The sequence below is a fragment of the Dipodomys spectabilis genome, unplaced genomic scaffold (genome assembly GCF_019054845.1).
Source record: "Dipodomys spectabilis isolate Male_0828 unplaced genomic scaffold, ASM1905484v1 ptg000207l, whole genome shotgun sequence".
NCBI classification, from domain to species: Eukaryota; Metazoa; Chordata; class Mammalia; order Rodentia; family Heteromyidae; genus Dipodomys; species Dipodomys spectabilis.
Window position 1 is genome coordinate 15,118,029 of NW_024870884.1, and position 19,185 is coordinate 15,137,213.

At 45.5% G+C, this 19,185-nt stretch overlaps 1 protein-coding gene across 1 annotated transcript in view; it reads left to right on the plus strand.

Moving 5' to 3' along the window:
- The window catches only part of Vstm4 (V-set and transmembrane domain containing 4), an 87,678-nt gene that overhangs the window by 33,502 nt on the left and 34,991 nt on the right, over nt 1-19,185 (plus strand). The window contains exons 4-5 of the mRNA XM_042696469.1: nt 6,366-6,473; nt 12,906-12,939. Of these exons, the coding sequence (XP_042552403.1) occupies nt 6,366-6,473; nt 12,906-12,939 (142 nt within the window). The remainder of the gene's footprint in view (nt 1-6,365; nt 6,474-12,905; nt 12,940-19,185) is intronic.

A 19,185-nucleotide genomic window follows, 5' to 3' on the forward strand; every position in this document is an offset into this window, starting at 1 on the left:
AGCCTTATGGTATTTTTTTTATTGCAATTGTAAAGGTGATATACAAGGGTTTACAGTTACATACATCGGATAAAGAGTACATTTCTTTTTGGACAGTGTCACCCCTCCCTTCCCTCACTCTCTGTTTTTCTCTCCCATCCCGTCCCACAAGTTGTATAGTTCATTTTCCACATAGTGTCCAGTGAATACCAATGCTGCATTTGTTCTTCCTTTGTCCCTCCATTTCTGTGGCCCCCTTGTGCTCCCCAAAACAGATTTTAAAAAAAGACAAAAAGAAAACAAAAACAGCAACAAAGGAAAAAAAAAACCTATTGTTTCCCTTTCCTCGAGTTAATTTCCATGATCCCTCTGGTATTTTAAAAGTGAATCCCAGATTTAGTTAAGTGCAAATGTTTGGTTCAGTTTGGGCCTAGGTTTAGGTTTAGTCTGCAGACAAATAGTGTTTGGCCAGAGCTGAGATTTGAAACTTTCCAGCACACTTTTAGAATTAGAGAGATTTTTCAAGTCCACAGTTAAAGGGCAGGTGGGGGAACAAAGGGAGTGGGGGAGAGAGAACAGGACCGGGGCCCACCCTTGTAGCCTGGGAGTTACTTTGCCCAGCTGTCCCTGGCCATCTGAGGCTTTGGTGAACCTGGCCTCAGTACTGGGGCTTAGCCTTTGTTTGCAGAGAACATGGGGGGAGGGGGACATGGTGGCAGCGAGTTCGTTTTTTTTAATCTACTCAGTAGAATGTATTTCCTTTAGCAAAGGAATGCTTGGAACAGAAGGGAAAATAAAAATCAGAATGCTGCTAAATGAAGGGAAGCTCAGGTGTTCTGAGTTTTTCTGCTATAAAGTGCCACTTTCAAGGCTCCTGCAGTTTCAAGAACAGAACAGAGAGCAGGCCCAGCGACCCAGGACCCACATGGAGATGGGTGGGTCCTGTTGGCACAGATCCATAGCCCTGAGGGCCTGAGGGCTTGGGAGAGCAGCTGAGCCTTCGGACCGGACAGATGTTGTACAATTCTGCAGCCACAGCTGCCTGTGGAGAGCAGGCTCCTTTTGTACCACACAGAGTAGGCCATGATCTGAAGCCAGAACTGGGCCTTGAACCCTTTGCCTCCTGTCAGGATAGAGTGGGTCCCAGATACACGTGGGGAGCTGTTGGGGGGCATCTGGGTGAGAAAGGCAAGCAGCAGCCTCCTTTCCGATACCTACAGTCCTGAAATCAAGGTGTTACCAGATGCAGGTAAAGGTTTGTGAAGTTTCTCTCTAAAAAGTAGGGAGTCTTCACTTAGGGTCCTTGACTTTGATCACAGAATAAGAATTTCTGGACAAATCAACTTGGGCTGGGAATTTGGCTCAGTGGTAGAGTGCTTGCCTCGCATGCATGAGGCCCTGGGTTCGATTCCTCAGCACCACATAAACAGAAAAAAGCCAGAAGTGGCACTGTGGCTCAAGCACTAGAGCGCTAAGCCTTGAGCTGAAGAGCTGAGGGACAGTGCCCAGGCCCAGAGTTCAATCCCAATCACTGATCAAAAAATACCCCACAATAATAATAAAAAGAAAACTTGGACGACCTTTATTGTGTAGGCAAATGAGCAAGCAACAGGCAAGTAGACATGCAGACAGACAAACAAGCAGAAAGGCAGAGACACTCCAAAAGAGTGTGAGTGCTCTAGAGGAGAGACAGCTCTTTGGTTGTCGGGGGAGTTTACATGGTAAATGCAGGAGGTCTGACTTCAAAGTTATGAAAATGTAGGTGTTTGTCTTTGTGCTCAGTCATCCTTGGTATTGTTACACTTTCTAAGTTTCTGGATCTAGGTTACCATTCTGGTTGTCTGTATTTTGGAGGAGCATTTCTCCCAGAAAGGATACATCCTGCTAAACAAATGTTAATTCTTGGGGTGAGAAATGCATCTCCCAGGAAGGAATGAATCTTGTTGTTTCTCTTAGAAGCAAAGATGGTGCTTCTGTGTTTCTAAATACCCTGTTTCTGCGTTGCTTTCACCAGGCCTTATTTTCCTCAAGTTATTCTGCCTCTTTTCCCCTAAAATGACTTTGGTCCCTTAGTCTTAAGGGAAGTAGATGAATGAGTATCTTTAAGCTTAAGTTTTTTGAATTCCATTTACCATGCTTCATTTCCCCTAGTCTATCCAGCCTCATAGGAAGGGTCCAGATGAATGAATGAGCTGATGGCTCAGGCTGCCCAGCTCCAATGGCAGGAACACTTTGTACAACAGCTCTCCTCTGGTTCAGGAAGGAAGCTGAGGGCAAGTTGTCGTGTCTTTTGGTCCCCTATCTCCAGAGTCCTTTCCAGACACATTTCTTATCTACCTGCCTAGCAGTATACTGATTATTTTGATGGGTTATAGTGCCAGTCCTGGGGCTTGACATCAAGGCCTGGGTACTATCTTTGAGCTTTTTTGCTCAAGGCTGATGCTGTACCACAGCATCCACTTCTGGCTTTTTGGTGTTTCATCAGAATAAGAGTCTCACAGACTTTCCTGCCTGGGCTGGAACTACCATCCTCAAATCTCAGCCTCCTACATAGCTAGCATGACAGCCGTGAACCACTGGCATCCAGCTTTTGATACAGTTTTTATTCCAGTAACGACTCCCTAATCCTGCTCCTAACTAGTTTGCTCAAGGATGTGTAATGCCAGGTCTGGCCTTGGTGTCACCCTGACTGCCCTGCGTCCTGGTATCCCATCCCAACTCCCAATCCCATTGTCCAGTTTTGTATAACTATGAAGGCCCAACATTGTCCTCACAGATCATCCCCAATTCTCCACACCGCCATCCACGGGAGACACCAACCCTTCTCCCCAAGCCCCAACAATGCAGTTTGGGGTTTTGAAACAGGAACATTTTCACTACTTCTATATCATGTGCCTCACATCCCAGTGGCTCCCCAATTTCTGTCTCCTTGACACGAATTTCCTACAGGACTTTCCCAGTAGTTTCCTGTAGGAAAACCCAGGGGGGCTACCCAGCAGTGCTTGGTGCTATGATTGAATCTTAAAAAAAAAAGAATAACAAATTTTACTCTTGGCTTCTAGAACTTTCTCTCCATCATCGTGCTGTTTCTGTGACTGGCTCTGGATTCCTTTGTGGGAGCCCCTTCTGCCCATTCACTCCTGCCTCACGCTCAGGCAATACTGGAGTTCGAACTCAAAGCCTTGCACTTGCTTGGTTGGTGCTATACTGCTGAGCCACAGAAGACAATGTATGAAGGGAAATGTGCTCATGACCTGACTCATGCAATTGTAATTCTTCTGTATGTCACCTCTGTTTTTTTGCTAGTATTTTTAGGATAAAGGTCTCCCTGCCTGGGTGTAGGCATGAGCTTTGATGTGCCTGTTTTAGGCTTCCCATCAGTGCTGGTTTACAGGCACACCACCACATCAAGCTTCTGTCCATGGAGATGAAGTCTCAAGGACTTCTCTGTTTAGGCTAGAATGGACTTCTAGATCTCAACTTCACACATAGCTTGGATGAAAGATCACCATGCCCAATTATCGGTTGAGAAAGGCTCTTGAGTTTTCTTTCCTGTGCTTAGACTCCTAAGTAGCTAGGATTACAGGGGTGAGCCACTGGTGCCAGGCTCTCATTCTTAAATATTAGTTTAGGGAGGTACCCTTTCCTGAAGCAGTGACCCAGGACATTTTCTGTTTAAAATCATTCTTCTTGAGGGAAGAAGGGTGAAAAAGTGCAGCCATGGAGCTCACTGGATACTGATGAAAGTGAACTATACAACTTGTAGATGGAGAAGGGAGGGAAGGACTGGGAGAATATGAGGGAGCAGAAGACACTGTATGAAAGGAAATGTGCTCATGACCTGACTCATGCAATTGTAATTCTTCTGTATGTCACCTCTATAATAACCATAAGTAAATTAATCCCAAAAAAGTCATCCTTCTCAGTTTTAGTGGATCCCATGATTTCTCGGCACACAGAACAAAATCTATGAATGGATGCTCGAGAAAATAGTGTTGTATTTGAATGGAATCTACATAACCCTCTGGAATATTTCTAATCATCTCTAGATGATTTACCATAACCGATAAAGTGTCAGGTATATTGTAGTTTCTGTACTGCATTATTTAGGGAATGATGGCAAGGAAAATGTCTATGTATGTTCACTGGAGCCCCTCCCCCTTTTCCAGATGTTTCTGATCCATGTGTGATCAGCTGCAGGTACAGAGGGCTGACCATTTTATTTTATTTTGAGTGTAGAATGTTTAGTGGCCGGTCACAGAAACCTACTCAAACTAGCTTAGAAATAAATGTTGACCATGCCTAAGAAAATAAGAAGATGGGGTTGGAGGTGGTAGAAAAATCAGCCAGTGAGCAAAAGCATCGGATACCAAGTTCAGGCCTGGTCTCAGACAAAGACCTCCTGGACTATAGGGAAGAGGCTGCCTTGGGCCTCCCTGAGCCTGGGACCATGGAAGAAAGAGGTGGAACTCACTAGATACCCTGGTCTGTCCTCTCCCCCTTCCACTGACTGCCAGTCCGACCCACATCTCCAGGCTCCCCTGAGAGGCCAGCCACCAACCACCCCTGCCACTTGTCCCTACTGGTATGCTGGCCTTTTCAGCTTAAGAATTCAAATATCCACTTCCAGCTGAGCACCAGTGGCTCATGTCTGCAATCCTAGCTACTCAGGAGGCTGAGATCTGAAGACATGCTATTTGAAGCCAGCCCAGGCAGACAAATTCTTGAGTCTCTTATCTCTTATCAGACAGCAAGAAAAGCCAGAAGTGGAGGTGTAGGTGGCTCAAGTGATAGAGTGCGAGCCTTGAGCAAAATGAGCCAAATGAGAGTTTGAGGCCTTGAGGTCAAGACCCAATACTGATGTGTATGTGCCTGAGTATGCACAGACAGACAGACAGACAGACAGACACACACACACTCACACACACACACATTTCTTCAAAGACAAGGGCTTTACAAAGGTATGTTCCTGCTCTAGGAATTAAATCTGAATAGTATAATGTGATCAGTGTATCGAGATTCGTGTTTATGAATGCTTGAATCATTTGCTATGGAAAAGAATGTATAGAATACCAAACTGCCTACAGTAAGATTCAGGCCTTTTTACTGTCCAGAAGTTTGTGAATGCCATGGTTCATCCATACCTTGCCAGCATTTGGTACTGCTACTAGTTCTTACTTTAGCCATTTTGAATGCTGTGTGGGATATCTCTCTGTGGTTGTACTTTCTATTTCTTTAATGGCTGAGGAAATTCTCATGTGTTTCTTTGCTCCCTGCACATTCTCTTTGGTAATGTCTCTATGTTTTGCTTTTTCATGAAAGGATTGTTAGATTATCTTATGTTATGTTTGGAGAAATCTTCAGATTTTATATAAATCTGTAGCTTGACTCTACAGGGTTGGTTACAGAGCAAAACTTTTCAATATGGATGCAATCAAATTGGTCAAGTTCTACTTCTTGTTTTGTTTTGCTATTTACTGGGTACCAAACTCAGGGCCTGATGGATGCTGGGTCTGAGCTCAGCACCTCATTTCACTCCAGCACCTCAAGTGTTACTTATATGGGGAGTATTTCTGCTATTAAGTCTCTGCTTCAGCTTAGATTCTACAGATTTCTCTCTTATGCTTTTTTCTGCCTAAATTAAATTTAGATTTGTGGTTCATTTTGAATTTTTATCTCTATCATTTTAAATGGAAGGAAGTCTGACCACTTCAGCATGTAGGGAAGAATCTTCACTTACACTGTTTGTGTGTGTGTGTGTGTGTGTGTGTGTATGTGTGTGTGTGTGTGTGTGTGTGTTGGTACTGGTTTTGAGGCTTGAACTCAGAGCCTTGGTGCTGTCCCTGAGCTTATTTTATGTTGTTGTTCAAGGCTACTTTGAATCAAGATACTTAGATCTCAGCCACCTGAGTAGCTAAGAGTACAGGCAGAGCCACTAACTTGAAGCACTTTTGTAATAGGCAAAAAAAAAAAAAAAAATCAGTTGAGTCAGGTGTTGGTGGCTCACTGACATATTCCTACCTATTCAGGAGGCTGAGATCTGAAGATCATGGTTGGAATTCAGCCCAAGCAAAAAAAGTCTTTGGAAGTCCCATCTCCAATTTACCACCAAAAGTCCAGGATGAAGGCATGGCTCCAGTGGTAGAGCACCAACCATGTAGAAGAAAGCAGAGTAAGACCTCAAGGTCCTCAGATCAAGTCTCATACTAGGGAAAAAAAAAAAGATTGAACGTACTTATAAGGGCCCATTTCTGGGCTCTTGATTCCATTTGATTCATCTGTCCTTCCAGCCACATGCTGCACTGTAGTAGGGGGATGTCTAGAACACTGTTAGGTGAGCATGCAGTTCCCACGGCACTGACCCCCCGTGTGCCCTTCTCTTTCAGATCTCTATGTGTGCGCTGTCCTCGTGTGCTGTGTGGGCATCCTCAGCGTTCTGCTCTTCACCCTGGTCATCTTCTGCCAGTCTGTGTTTCACAAGAGGAAATCCCGAGGTAAGAAAACAGATAAGGTCATGTCTGGAAAAGAGGACGCCGCCCACAGACCGGCAGAAGGTGCTGGGCAAAGTAGTACTTTGGAGGAAAAGACATCCTGAGTCAGGCATTACAGGAACTGGCAAGCAAGGTCAGCGTGCGGATGTGTTTCTCTCAGACACTGCTGAAATACACTGACGGCTGTGGCATTGTCTGGATGCTCCTTTGCTTCAAGCTCCTTTCCCCCTGGGTTTCTGAGATCCACAATCCCTCTCATCTCATTTTCCCCTGCTCTGAAGAAGCTGCAGGGCATGGACAAAGCCTGGGGGCTGCATTTTTGGCTCCATCTCTTAAGACTGGATGGGATCCTAAACTGTTCTGGACTTTGAGTCTTCTCATTCATGAAGGGGCTTTATATATCATACATATCCTTCCTTGGATGCAACTTCTTATCATTATCAAGAGCTGTCACTTCACAGGCAGCTGGCATCTGCAGTTCCTCCTCCTTTCTTTGCTTGTGCAGCCTGAGTATTCCCTCCTACCTTTGTTTTTTTTTTCTTTCTGGTGCTGGGGTTTAAACTTAGTGCCTCATGATTACTTGGCTTTCTAGCTCAGCTGGTTTTCTACCATGTGAGCCGCACCTCTAGCTTGGCTTTTTGCTGATTGACTTGGTCATGTAGCCTCAAGGACTTTTCTGCCCAGGCTGGCTTTGAACTGTAATCCTCTGTATCTCAGCCTCCCAAGTACCTAGGATTATAGGCATGAGCTACTGACACAGCCTGCCTCCTTTCTTGTCAGTATTACTGGTTCCCTACTCTCTGTCATCCCTAGCTCATTCTCTCTTCCTGCTTGTCTTTCTCAGGCCTGTGAGTTCTGCTGTTCTTGAGTTCTCTGAGTGCTGCTTGGGGTTGCTGGAGTCCCTGTCTCTCAGGAAGCCTCCATTTTGCAGCTCGGAGAATCTGTCCAGCAGGGAGTGACTGCTGGCCTGCATAGCCAGCTCCGTGACACCTACCCTCTCCGTGGCCCCACCCTTCTGTCTCATTCAGCCCTCTTCAACAGCCTCTCTCAGCTAGTGGCACCTGCTGCACATGGCGTTGGCACACACCTCCCTTCCTGAGGCCACTGTGAGACAGGGACCATGGGTGTGACTTGCCTTGTTTGGAACTTGACTTCACAAATGGTGAACAAATGGCTTTGTTTCACAGCTGCTCTGTTCCCAGCTGCTGGAGCTTGGAAGATCTAGAGCAGTTTCCAGACCAGCTGTTTTCTATAGGGTCCTGTGCCAGGGCTTGGCATGAAAGATCACACTTGAGCTGCAGGCCCCATGAGGTCCATAGCAGGACTGGTGGGGGGTGGGGTGGGGAAAGCACAGCCACAAAGGACAATCGGGACACACAAGAGCTGCTGGAACCTTCTCCTGGACTCGCGGAAAATTCAGAGAATGAGTATGGGCTCTGGGGTGGGCACTGTACTCAGCATTTAAAAGCCCTCCTCAGTTGGCCAATGCAGTCTGAGTACCTGCTGTAAGCCAGGCTCCTGGTATGGCTCCTCCAAGTCCTCACTCAGTCCTGGATGGCACCCTGACTAGCTCCTGTGTCAACCGAGCAAGGCTCAGGGGACTGATAAGACCTCAAAATAGAAGGACAGAGGTGAGGCTCAGGCCCAACCACTCCTCAGGTCTACCATATTTCAATTCTAGAAATCCTAGAAATTCTGGAAATGGCTGAAGGAATGTCCATCCACACTCCAAAGAGCTCCATCTTCCCCGGCTCCTCAGCCTTGGACATGTGACTCTTCTCAGTATCACAGGATGGTATCCTATGATGCAGGCTGGACAGGTCCCACCCACTGTTGGCCCAGGAGCCATGCACTCCACACACACTGAGGGCAAGGACAAAGGGGTGCATATGATGGGCCCGAGTGGCCCCCTTACCTGGGCCCAGCAGTCCTAGAGCAGAAGCTGCAAACATTCTAAAGCATATTATTATTATTATTATTGTGCCAGTTCTGGGGCTGGAACTTAGGGCCTGGGCACTGTCCCTTAGCTTTTTTGCTCAAGGTTAGCACTCTACCACTTGAGCCATAGCTCTACTTCCAGCTTTTTTGCTGGTTAATTGGAGATAAGAGTCTCATGGACTTTCCTGCCTGAACTAGTTATCCACAGGTCTCAGCCTCATGAGTGGCTAAGATTACAGGCATGAGCCACCAGCACCAAACAATCTCTGTGTGTATGTGTATGTGTGTGTGTGTGTGTGTGTGTGTGTGTGTGTGTGTTACTGGAATTTGAAATCAATGTCTCATGCTTACTAGGCAGGTGTTTTACCAGATATTTTTTTCAGATAGGGTCTTCACTTTTGCCCCAGGCTGGCCTAGACTGTGACCCTCCACTCCTACCTACTATGTAGCTGGAATTACAGCTGTGCACCACCATACTCAGCTTATAACAAATATTCTTAAATGTTCCAATTATTAATTTGACATGAAATTTATAGATAAGTAAGGTGTGCAGCCTGTATCCTCTCAAGTCAATTTACTGTTCTACAATTAAAGGAGAAAGAGGAAGGTGATTTATCATACAGTAAAGCAAATTCTAATATTTTCATCTCTTCTTTTGAGAATATTTGAGATCTGGAAAAGGCAATCATCTTTTATATTTAACTCTTAAAATAAAGGCTATATAAGTATGTATGTATAGGCAGGGCAGTCATGGCTGACACCTGTAGTAATCCTAGCTACTTAGGAAGTTGAGATCTGAGGATCACAGTTCGAAGTCAGCCTGGGCAGAAAAGGACACAGGAGACACTGATCCCCAATTAATCACCAAAAAGTGGAGTTGTGTTTCAAGTGGTAGAGTGACTACATTGAGCAAAATAGCTAAGGGATAGTGCCCAGGCCCTGAGCTCAAGCTCTAGGACTGGCACAAAATCAAAAGAAAAGATTATGAATGGGATTGTATTCTGGGCAGGGCAGGCCTGTTTCCTGGATGTTGTGGGCCTTCAGGTCTCACATGGTGAGAACACAGGACTGTGTGGGGGGAGGGGGTATTTCTGTCTTGTCTCTCCCAGCAGGGAACTGCAGGCAGTGCTCATGGCCTGGATCTCAAATATTAGCAGTGCTTTTCTACACTGTTGGGCTCCCTGTACTGGCTGAGGTTGCAGGAAAGTAGAGGTACCCATCTTGGAGACTCACTGTGGGTAAGAAACACTCAATGAACAAAGTAGAGGCATCAGGGATCCAATACAGCATCTCTGTAGGACCCAAGTACAGGGTGAGCGGATCAGAGGTGAGAGCAGGCCAGCCACACCTGGAAGAGCCTGGCCTCCATGCAGGACTGATCAGATGGACACCCAGCTGCCAGGCGACAGAGACAGTGCCAATGGAGACCAAATCTGCCTGCATTTGTGGTGATCCAAGGTTTTGGCCAAGGAAGAGGAGAAAGGGCGGGTGTGGCTCAGGACTGTGGCTTTCTGGCAGCAGATATAGGAAAGACTTATCTTCCTTTCAGCCTTTGACATTCCACAGTTTGAAAGACTATCATTGAAAAAGATTCATGCCCCAGCCTGGCTTGGGTGGCTCATGCCTATAATCCTAGCTACTCAGAAGGCTGAGATCTGAGGATTGCAGGAAAATTCATGAGACTCTTACCTTTAACAACCCCCACCCCCGCAAAAGAAAAAGCTGGAAGTAGAGATGTGGCTCAAGTTGTAGAGCTCTGGTCTTGAGCAAAAAAAAAAAAGCTCAGGCCTTGAGTTCAAGCCCCAGGACACACACACACACACACACACACACACACACACACACACACACACACACACACACACACACACACACACACACACACACACACACACACACGCCTGCCCTGAGTGGTCTGGCTAACCAGTCTTTAGATCCAGTGTGCTGGGTGCTAAGCAGTCACCCATGGAGAAAGTTTGTTCCATTATCCACTCTTAATAAAAGGCTTTCTTCTCTTCCCTGATCCTTCCCAGCTCCCCAGTGTGGCCCCTAGGATCTCCTTTTAAACACTACTGCATCCAAATTCTTACCTTGGGGTCTCTGCCGCTGTGGGGCTCCACACTGAGTTTCCCTACACTCCGTAATCAGCACTGCTGATGCATAGTCACCTGTGTCTAGAATCACTTTATGAATGGGAGTGCCAGCCCTGCATGTACCTGGCTTTGGCCTCAGACTCCCCTCTTCCCCCCCACCCCAAACTGGCATGCATCTTCTGTAACCTATGCTGACCAGGCTCCTTGCTTTTCTTAGCTGCTACCTCCATTTCTTTCCGGGCTCCTCACTTCCAAAGCCTTCAGGCTGTCATCTTTCCTCACCTCTCCCAACACAGGCCAGCTCCTGGGACTCTCTTACCTCCAGCCTAAGTGCTGCCTGGCTCCTGCTGTGGAATCCTGGGAGACTCTGAAGTTTCTCCATCTGTAGGGATCTCAGTGCTGCCTGCTCATGGTTTTGTGAGAGTGGTTTTGAAGAGGGATTGAAGAGGGCATCTGCTCTTTCCTCAGTGCTCAGTGTACTCAGTGTGCTCAGCAAAGCCCTCAGACAGGGCTCGGGCACTTATTTTTTACTTTAATTAATTTTTATTTTAATTAATTAATTGACTAATTAATTTTTGTTCCTGTCCTGCAGCTTGAACACAGGGCCTAGGTGATAGCTCTGAGCTTTTATTTGCTTAAGTCTACCACTTGAACCACAGCACCACTTCTGGAGTCTTGTGCTTAATTGGAGATAAGAGTCTCATGGACTCTTTTGTTCCTGCTGGCGTTGATTCACGATTCTCCCATCTCAGCCTCCTAGGTTGCTAGGATTACAGGTGTGAGCCACTAGCTCCTGACGGGACTCAGACATTTATGTCATAGGAAATCACTGATAGTTGTGCTCTCACAGTTGTGAGGCTGGGAGGTTGACATTGAGGTGTTTTTTCCATGGGCCTTTCTCTTAGGTTTTGACACACAAAAAGTTTTATAGTGTTGGATGCTGGATCCTGCCCTGGATCCTGTATTTTTCCTACACAAATCACTCACAAATGTGGTGTGGCATGACACAGATGTTTCATTTGCAAGGAATTTCATGGTCTTCAATTTGGGCTAGACTTGGTGGGACAGTTCGTTTGCTAGTCTCACCCTGAGTCATTGTTGCAGATGTAATCTACTTACGGAGGGGCTGAGACTGGGCTCTCCTGGAGTCTCAGCTGTGAAGCCTGCTGCCTCCTTTTCATCTCCTGGTGGGTCAAGCAGGCTTCCTCAGGTGGTGTTTTAGGCGTTGACTTGTTCTACATTGGCTAATACTCCTTTGGCCCAGGCAAGGCATGCGGCTGAGCCCAGAGTCACTGCGTAAGGCAGCAAACACAGGTCCTGCTGGCTGTTTCAGCTTTCCTTCTGTTTGAACTGAGCCCAGCTGCAAACCTTCAATTGGATACTTGACAGATTAATGGTCCAGTATTTTGTTTCTCCTTTGCAGCCAGAATCATTTAGTATTCCCCCCCCCCCCCGAAAGATCTACTGTACAAGGATGTCTTGCTCTAAGACTGGTTTATCAAGGATATCTATTTATTTATTTATTGTGTATGCTGATCCTGGGGCTTGAATTCAAGCCTGAGCATTGTTCCTGAGCTTCTTTAGATCCAGGCTAGTGCGTTATTATTTGAGCCACAGCTCCACTTCTGGCTTTTGGGTAGTTTATTGGAGATAGCACCTCACAGACTTTCCTGCCTGAGCTCCTTTCAAGTCTCAATCCTTAGATCTCAACTTCCTGGGTAGCTAGGATTACAGATAGGAGCCACCAACACTTAGCTCATTAAAAACAAAACAAAACAAAACGGAAGTCTCATTATGTACTCCAGATGGGCCTGGAACTTGCTCTATAGCACAGGCTGTCCTGGAAAGACCATGGAAATTTTCATCTTCATACCTGAGCCTTCTGTGTGCTGGAATGACAGGCAAATACCACTACAAAGCCCAGCTTTGCAAAGGCCTCTTTTGCATCTTGAAAGAGTGTTCATTAAAGAATGCAAACCATTTTATACCGAGGAGCTTCTGAATGGAGACGCATTACCTGATCTGTCCCCAAAACACTTCCTCATGACTAAGACTGAGCTCAGATGTTGGGTGACTTTATTAGTTCAGGACCCTTCAGGTTAGGACCCAACTCAACATGCATTGGCCCCAAATGAACATTATAGGTTAGGTAACCAGGAAGCCTGAGGTGTGAGGCTTCTCACTTGGCTCATGCACAGCTGGAGAAAATCATACCCCTGGTATCTCTGTACCTGCTTGTATCATTCTGCTGCATTTCCTCCAAAGAGAAGCATGCAAGAAGCCCTTGGGGTGGTATAGCACCAACACCCAGAAAGACCAGAGTTCCTGCATTTTAGGGAATGACTTGAGTGTTTCCAAAGTACCATTTATTTACTGTCTTCTGTTCTTTGTTTTTCTTTTACAGTGAGACATTATTTGGTGAAATGTCCTCAGAACAGGTAGGGAGATTTTCTTAGTTCCATATGCAATGACTTGTTATTTTCTTTTGGTGAAAGATGCATTTTTTAAATGAGAAGATCTGCACATTAATGCACAAAGTCTATAAATGTGTGCTCTGCATGCGTTTGCGCATTTGAAGTTGTGTTATTTGCAAAATCAGATGGCAAGTGGCTCAGGGTGCCAGCCATGTGGGTGTTCAGGGCTGGAAGGGCTGAACCAAGCTACCTTCTGAGTACACACCCCTAATCGCCCTCTAGGGGACTGATTTGTTCTGCACATCCCCACTCACCTTTGCTGGTGGAGCATACAGCACAGGTTACAATCGTTTTCGATGATGAGGCCTCTTTGGACAATTACCTTGTGTGTACCGCATAGGTGGATACTAGTGTGAGGGGGATGGGCAAACACAGAGGATACAGGAGGGCGAATGTGGCCAAAATACTTTGTGTGCATGTGTGAAAATGGAGCAACGAAACTTGCTGAGACTGGTTTGTGGAGGGAAGAGGAGGGAGAATGATGAGAGGATCATCTTGATCAAGATGCTCTGTGTGCATAAATGGACATGTCAGAATCTACCCCCCCCTTGTACAACTAATTGATGCTGATTTAACAATGGCACGGTTTTGCTTATGCTAATGAGCTGATTCTAGATTTTAGAAGACAATTTTCAGAAAGAACAGAGAGCATTTTCTTTTCCTCTTTTCAAAACTTATTCTGAGGTTACAAGAATCAAGCAAATGAAAAGTTGGTCAAATATAGGCATAGGGGTCAATAGAACATAATTGAGAGCCCAGAAATCGATCCTTACACTAAATGTTAGGTGAATCTTGGCAAAAATGCCAAGACAGCCCTATGGTAAGGTCATTTTAATGAAAGGTTCTAGGGCCCAGAACTGTCCATAGACAAAAACACAGAGACCTTTATCTTATACTGTCCTCAAAATTGATGGGAAATTAGACCTAAGTGTAAAGGATAAATTTGTAAAATAGCTATGAGAAAAATCTTTGCGACACTGTGCAGTATTTCTAAGCAAAGAAATTGATAAAATTCAAAACCTTTGCCTTTCCAAAGATACCACTAAAGCAAAGAAAAGATAAGCCACCGTATGAGAGAGAGTCCCTACTGATCAGATAGTGATAAGAAAATTAGTTCCTAATTATATAAAGAGCTTTTCTAACTCAATAAGAAGAAGACAAATAGCACAATTACAAATGAACAAAAAGATTTGAATATAAAGTTCCCTAACAAATGTGCTATTAAGCACATGAAAATATTTTGTGTCTCCTTAGGGAAATCATTAGGGAAATTCCAATTAAAATCACAATGCAGTGGAGTGCTGATGGCTCACATCTGTAATCCTCACTACGCAGGAGGCTGAGATTTGAGGATCACAGTTCAAATCCAGCCAGAGCAGGAAAATGCATGAGAGCCTTATCTCCAATTAACCACCAAAAAACAGAAGTAGACTGTGATTCAAAATGTTACAGCACTAGCCTTGAGCAAAAGAACTCAGGGAAAGCACCCAGGCTGAATTCAAGCCAAACAACCAACCACAAAAAAAAATCACAGTGCAATACCACATCTCTACTACAATGGCTGTGATCATAGTAACAGACAATGTTAAAAACTGACAAAAGAGTAGAGAAAATGGATCCTCACGCATTGCTGGTAGGAATGGGGCAGCCAAACAAGACAATAGTTTATAGTTTTTAAAGGCATTAAACTAACCATATGAACCAGTAAATTCCACATGTAGTCATCTGTCATAGGAAAATGCTCACATAAACAGCCATGTGGAATTGTTCATAGCTGATTTATTCATTGCAGCTGAAGCTGGAGACAATCTAAGTTTGTTCATTAACTTGTGAATGAATAAACATAACTTAGCAGTGTATCCAATAAAGTACTACTTGGTAAGGAATACAGAATACAGACAAAGGCTGGAATCAAAACATGACTAAATGAATGATGCCAGATGCAACATTTAACAATTGTATTATTTTGTTTCAACCAAATGCCTAGGAAAGGTGTTTTCACAGAGATGGGAAGTAAAATCAGGCTCCCCATAATTGTAGGTAGGAATGGAGGTTAGTTGTAAAAGGGAAAGAGGGAACTTGGGGGATTTGACAAAAATGTCATAAAACTATAGTGCCGTAGGGTGCCAATGGCTCATGCCTATAATCCTAGCTACTCAGGAGGTTGAGATCTGAGGATTGTGGTTCAAAACCAGTCCAGTCAGGAAAGTCCATGAGACTTGTATCTCCAGTTAACTACTAAAAACCTGGAAGTGGAGGTATGGCTCAAGTGATAGAGTGCTAGCTAGTCTTGAGCAAAATAGCCCAGGGACAGTGCTTGGCCCTGAGTTCAAGCCTCAGTGGCTACAGAGAATCCCTCAGGGTTTGCTTCCTGGGGTGCTTGTGTCTGGCCTGTCACGGGGGGTATGAAACTCTTCTTCCTTCCCTGCCTCAGTCTCTCCTTTAAGTTCCTTCATTCTGAGCAGGTGATGGCTGAGTCTCCAAACACAGCAAGCAACGCAGTCATCCCACATTAAAGTTTGGTCTCCCCAGCCCTGGGATGCACAAGTGTATTTGTTAGCTTTCTGTTACTATGACAAAATACCTAAGAAAATCAAATTGAAGAGAGGAAAGATTTATTTCAGCCCATGATTTCTGAGCTTACAGTCTGCAGGCAGTTGGCTTGGTTGTTTTGCAAGGAAGAAAATCATGGCAGGAGCATGTGGTAGAGTAAATCAGGTTCCTTCTGGTGGCCTGGAAGTAAAATGGAAGCAAGGACCCCTTGGTCAGAGTCCCACTGTCCCCTTCAGAAGCATACCCCCAGTGACCTCACTTCCTTCTACTAAGCCCGACCCCTTAGGCATTCCGCCACCTCCCAAAGTGACCTCACAGCCTTATAAGCATGTGGCCTTTGGGCACTATTTTATACCAAAACCACAATGCTGAGGTCAAGGGTGATCACAGAGGCCTACTCAAATGCTACCAGCCCCTCCAATCCATGCTTTTCTGCGAGTTACAACTGGTGGCTGTCAGTGAAGAAGGTTAGGGTGCTTGATTTGCAGCTTTCCCCATGGGCCTGTGCCCATTGGATCAACCTGTACATCTGCCCCTGGAAAATTTGCCGTGACTGGCACCTATGAACCACACTGGGGCCAGGTCTTGGCTCCATAAACCTGGGAGTGAACGTCTGTCCAGCCTGGCCCTCATCCTCTCAATTCCACGCTCCTGCCTGTCCTGCTTAATGCTGCTCTGATGTCCTCGCATGGTGCCTGGTGAATGGGTTGATTCTCTCCTTCAATTTAGGCCTTGGCCCTAGGCACTGGTCCTGAGCTTTTCTGCTCAAGGTTAGCACTCTACCACTTGAGCCATAGCTCTACTTCTAGCTTTTTGCTGGGCAATTGGAGATGAGTCTCATGGACTTTCTTAACCCAGCTGGCCTCAAACCAAGATCCTCAGATCTCAGCCTCCCGAGTAGCTAGGATTATAGGCATAAGACCCTGGTTCCTGACCCTTTTCTGTTCTTTGACTACATATTCTCAAGGAGGAGGGAGCAGAAAGTACAGGACCAGAGCCAAATTCCAGAAACGGAAACCCTCAGGCAGGGGAGGGGCCCGTAGGAAGAAGCGGCACATTGGTGCCTGAGAGGCTGTGGTCACAGAGAAAACAGGCTTCTCCAAGTGACCGGGGCAGGAACTGGAGACTCCAAGGAATCCTGTGACTTGCTAAGAGAAATTCAAAGAGGAGGAAAAATAAATCATCTTGCCTGTGTCTTATCCCTGAGGTCAGAAGCTGTTGTTCTGTTCTGGGAGGGGTGACCTTCAGGACTGGGACAGTGTTCCTTTCCCATGGCCAGAGCCATCTCAAAACACAGCCTGGATGTCTCAGGGCCCTGCGGGCCTTCAAGCCCATCCTCCCTGGGGGAAAACAGGCCAAGAGCAGCATGAAATGGTCCCAGAAGTCCTGGAAATGTAGCCCCATCCACCATTCAGAGATTGGGCTCTTCCCTTCTGAGGTCAAGCTAGAGAAAGTTGTGCAAGAACAGACATGAACAAGAGGGAAGTAATTCCCAGGCAGCCTGGGAAGGGGACCATGCCTCCTGGCTGGGTGACAAGGAAGTGCTTACAAGTGAGAGGCAGGACAGTGGGCTGCATGCACGTACGCCAGCCCTCATGCTTCCTGAGCCACACTCTCTCTCCCTGCTAGATAGGGACATGGGGCCATCTATAGAGGATGAACAACAGGCACAGTTCAGTTTTGGCTCTGAGCTTAATTGAAAGCATTTTTTGGTCTTTCCACCATCAAAGATAATTATTTGTTTATTCATACTGCTACCTGGGCTTGAAATCAGCCTCATACTTTTGCTTGCCTTTTTTTGTTCAAGGCAGGTATTATTACCACTTGAGCCACACCTCTGCTTCCAGCTTTTGGCTAGAAAATTCAGAGATAAGAACATGGCTTCAAACCATGATCCTCAGATCACAGCCTCCTGAATGAGTAGGATTACAGACGTGAGCCACCAGCACCCAGCTAGTGGGATTCAATGAGTGACATGTTCAGGATCTTGGAGTAAAAATGGAGATAGGACTTTAAAGGGAATCTAAAGACCAGGCTCTGAACCAGAGATGCAATTACTGGATCATATACATATGTACACACACACACACATATACTATAGAACTATATACATATATATATGGATAGATAGATGGATCTAACATATAGACAGATACAGTTAAATCTCTCTCTCTCTCTATGTATATATATGTATCCCTATAGAGAGATAGAGAGATAGAGATAGATAGATCTGTCTTTCCCTATAGATACGTATAGTTATCTGAGATCTATTTGATACATATATCTGATCTGATACAGATATCTATCTGGTAGTTACAGATCTCTCTGTCTCTTTGTCTCTGTCTCTCTCTCTGTCTCTCTCTGTCTCTCTCTCTGTCTCTGTCTCTCTGTCTCTCTGTCTCTCTCTCTCTCTCTCAACGGTGGTCATAGGCCCTGAAACATTTGTTCTTTCTCTGAATGATGATTTGCTGCAAAGATAAAGGCCCTGGGGCCTGGCTGCTCCCATTCAAATCTAAACTCTTACTTGGATTGCTGTGTGTTCTTTGCTGAAAATCAACATTGCTGAAAGACTTTGAAAAGAGGGGAGATAATATATCTAGCACATAGCTTTATTGAGAGGATTCAATGAGTTAGCTTCTAATTAAGTCTGCCAACATACCTGGTAAGGAGTGAGCTCTGTGCAAATGATTCTGTTATTACTTCATCTTTATACCAAGTTACTTTTTTTCCCTATTTGATAGATTATAAAGCCATAGAGCAGATATAAAATAACACACCCAGCCTTTGCCCTGAAGGCATCTGTCTAAGGGGAAGCTCAGAGAAGTAAACTGTGGGCCCTGGGGTGCTGGAGATGGCAAAGGAGGCACTCCTACAGCTTGGCTAGGCAGGAGAAGGCCTCCTGGAGGTCTGAAGGGCTACAGCATGTAAAACAGAGGAACAGGAGCAGGATTCGGGGAGGTCCATGGAGAGGGGGAGTTGGATAACAGGGGTTCCTTGGCCTGTGGAGGTTGGAGGCCCTGAGATGTAGAGCAGAGAGGAAGAGGGAGGTAATCTTACTGACAGTAGCCAAGCTGCTGTTTGCATTGAGCACAAGCCCTCTACACTCCTCACAGCGCCCCCTCATGGGTAGGGGCTGTCATTGTCCTGTTCACCATGTGAGTGGCTCTGATGGCTCACACTTGTAATCCTAGCTACTCAGGAGGCTGAGATCTGAGGATTGTAGTTCAAAGCCAGCCTGGGCTGGACAGTCCTTGAAACTCTTATCTCCAATTAACCAGCAAAAAGCTGAATGTGGAAATATGGCTCAATTGGTAGCGCACTAGCCTTGAACAAAAAAGTTTGAGGATAGCTCTCAGGCACTGAGTTTAAGCTCAAGGACTAGCACATAATACTAATAATTATTAATAATAATGATAATAATATGTTCATTAAAAGGTCATAGAAGCAGCAAGAAGATACCCATTTCTGGAGTCCATTCACCACTGTAGCCTATAGAGAATGCAGGCCCGCCTCACACTCAATTCAGCCTGTAGAGAGCAGACTCCATAGTGATTATGAGGCTAATGACGCGGTAAAATAATGATCGGTGATACCCATTAAGTACTTGCCATGCACCAGACACAGTCTGACGTGTGTGATGTATGCCATTCATTTAAC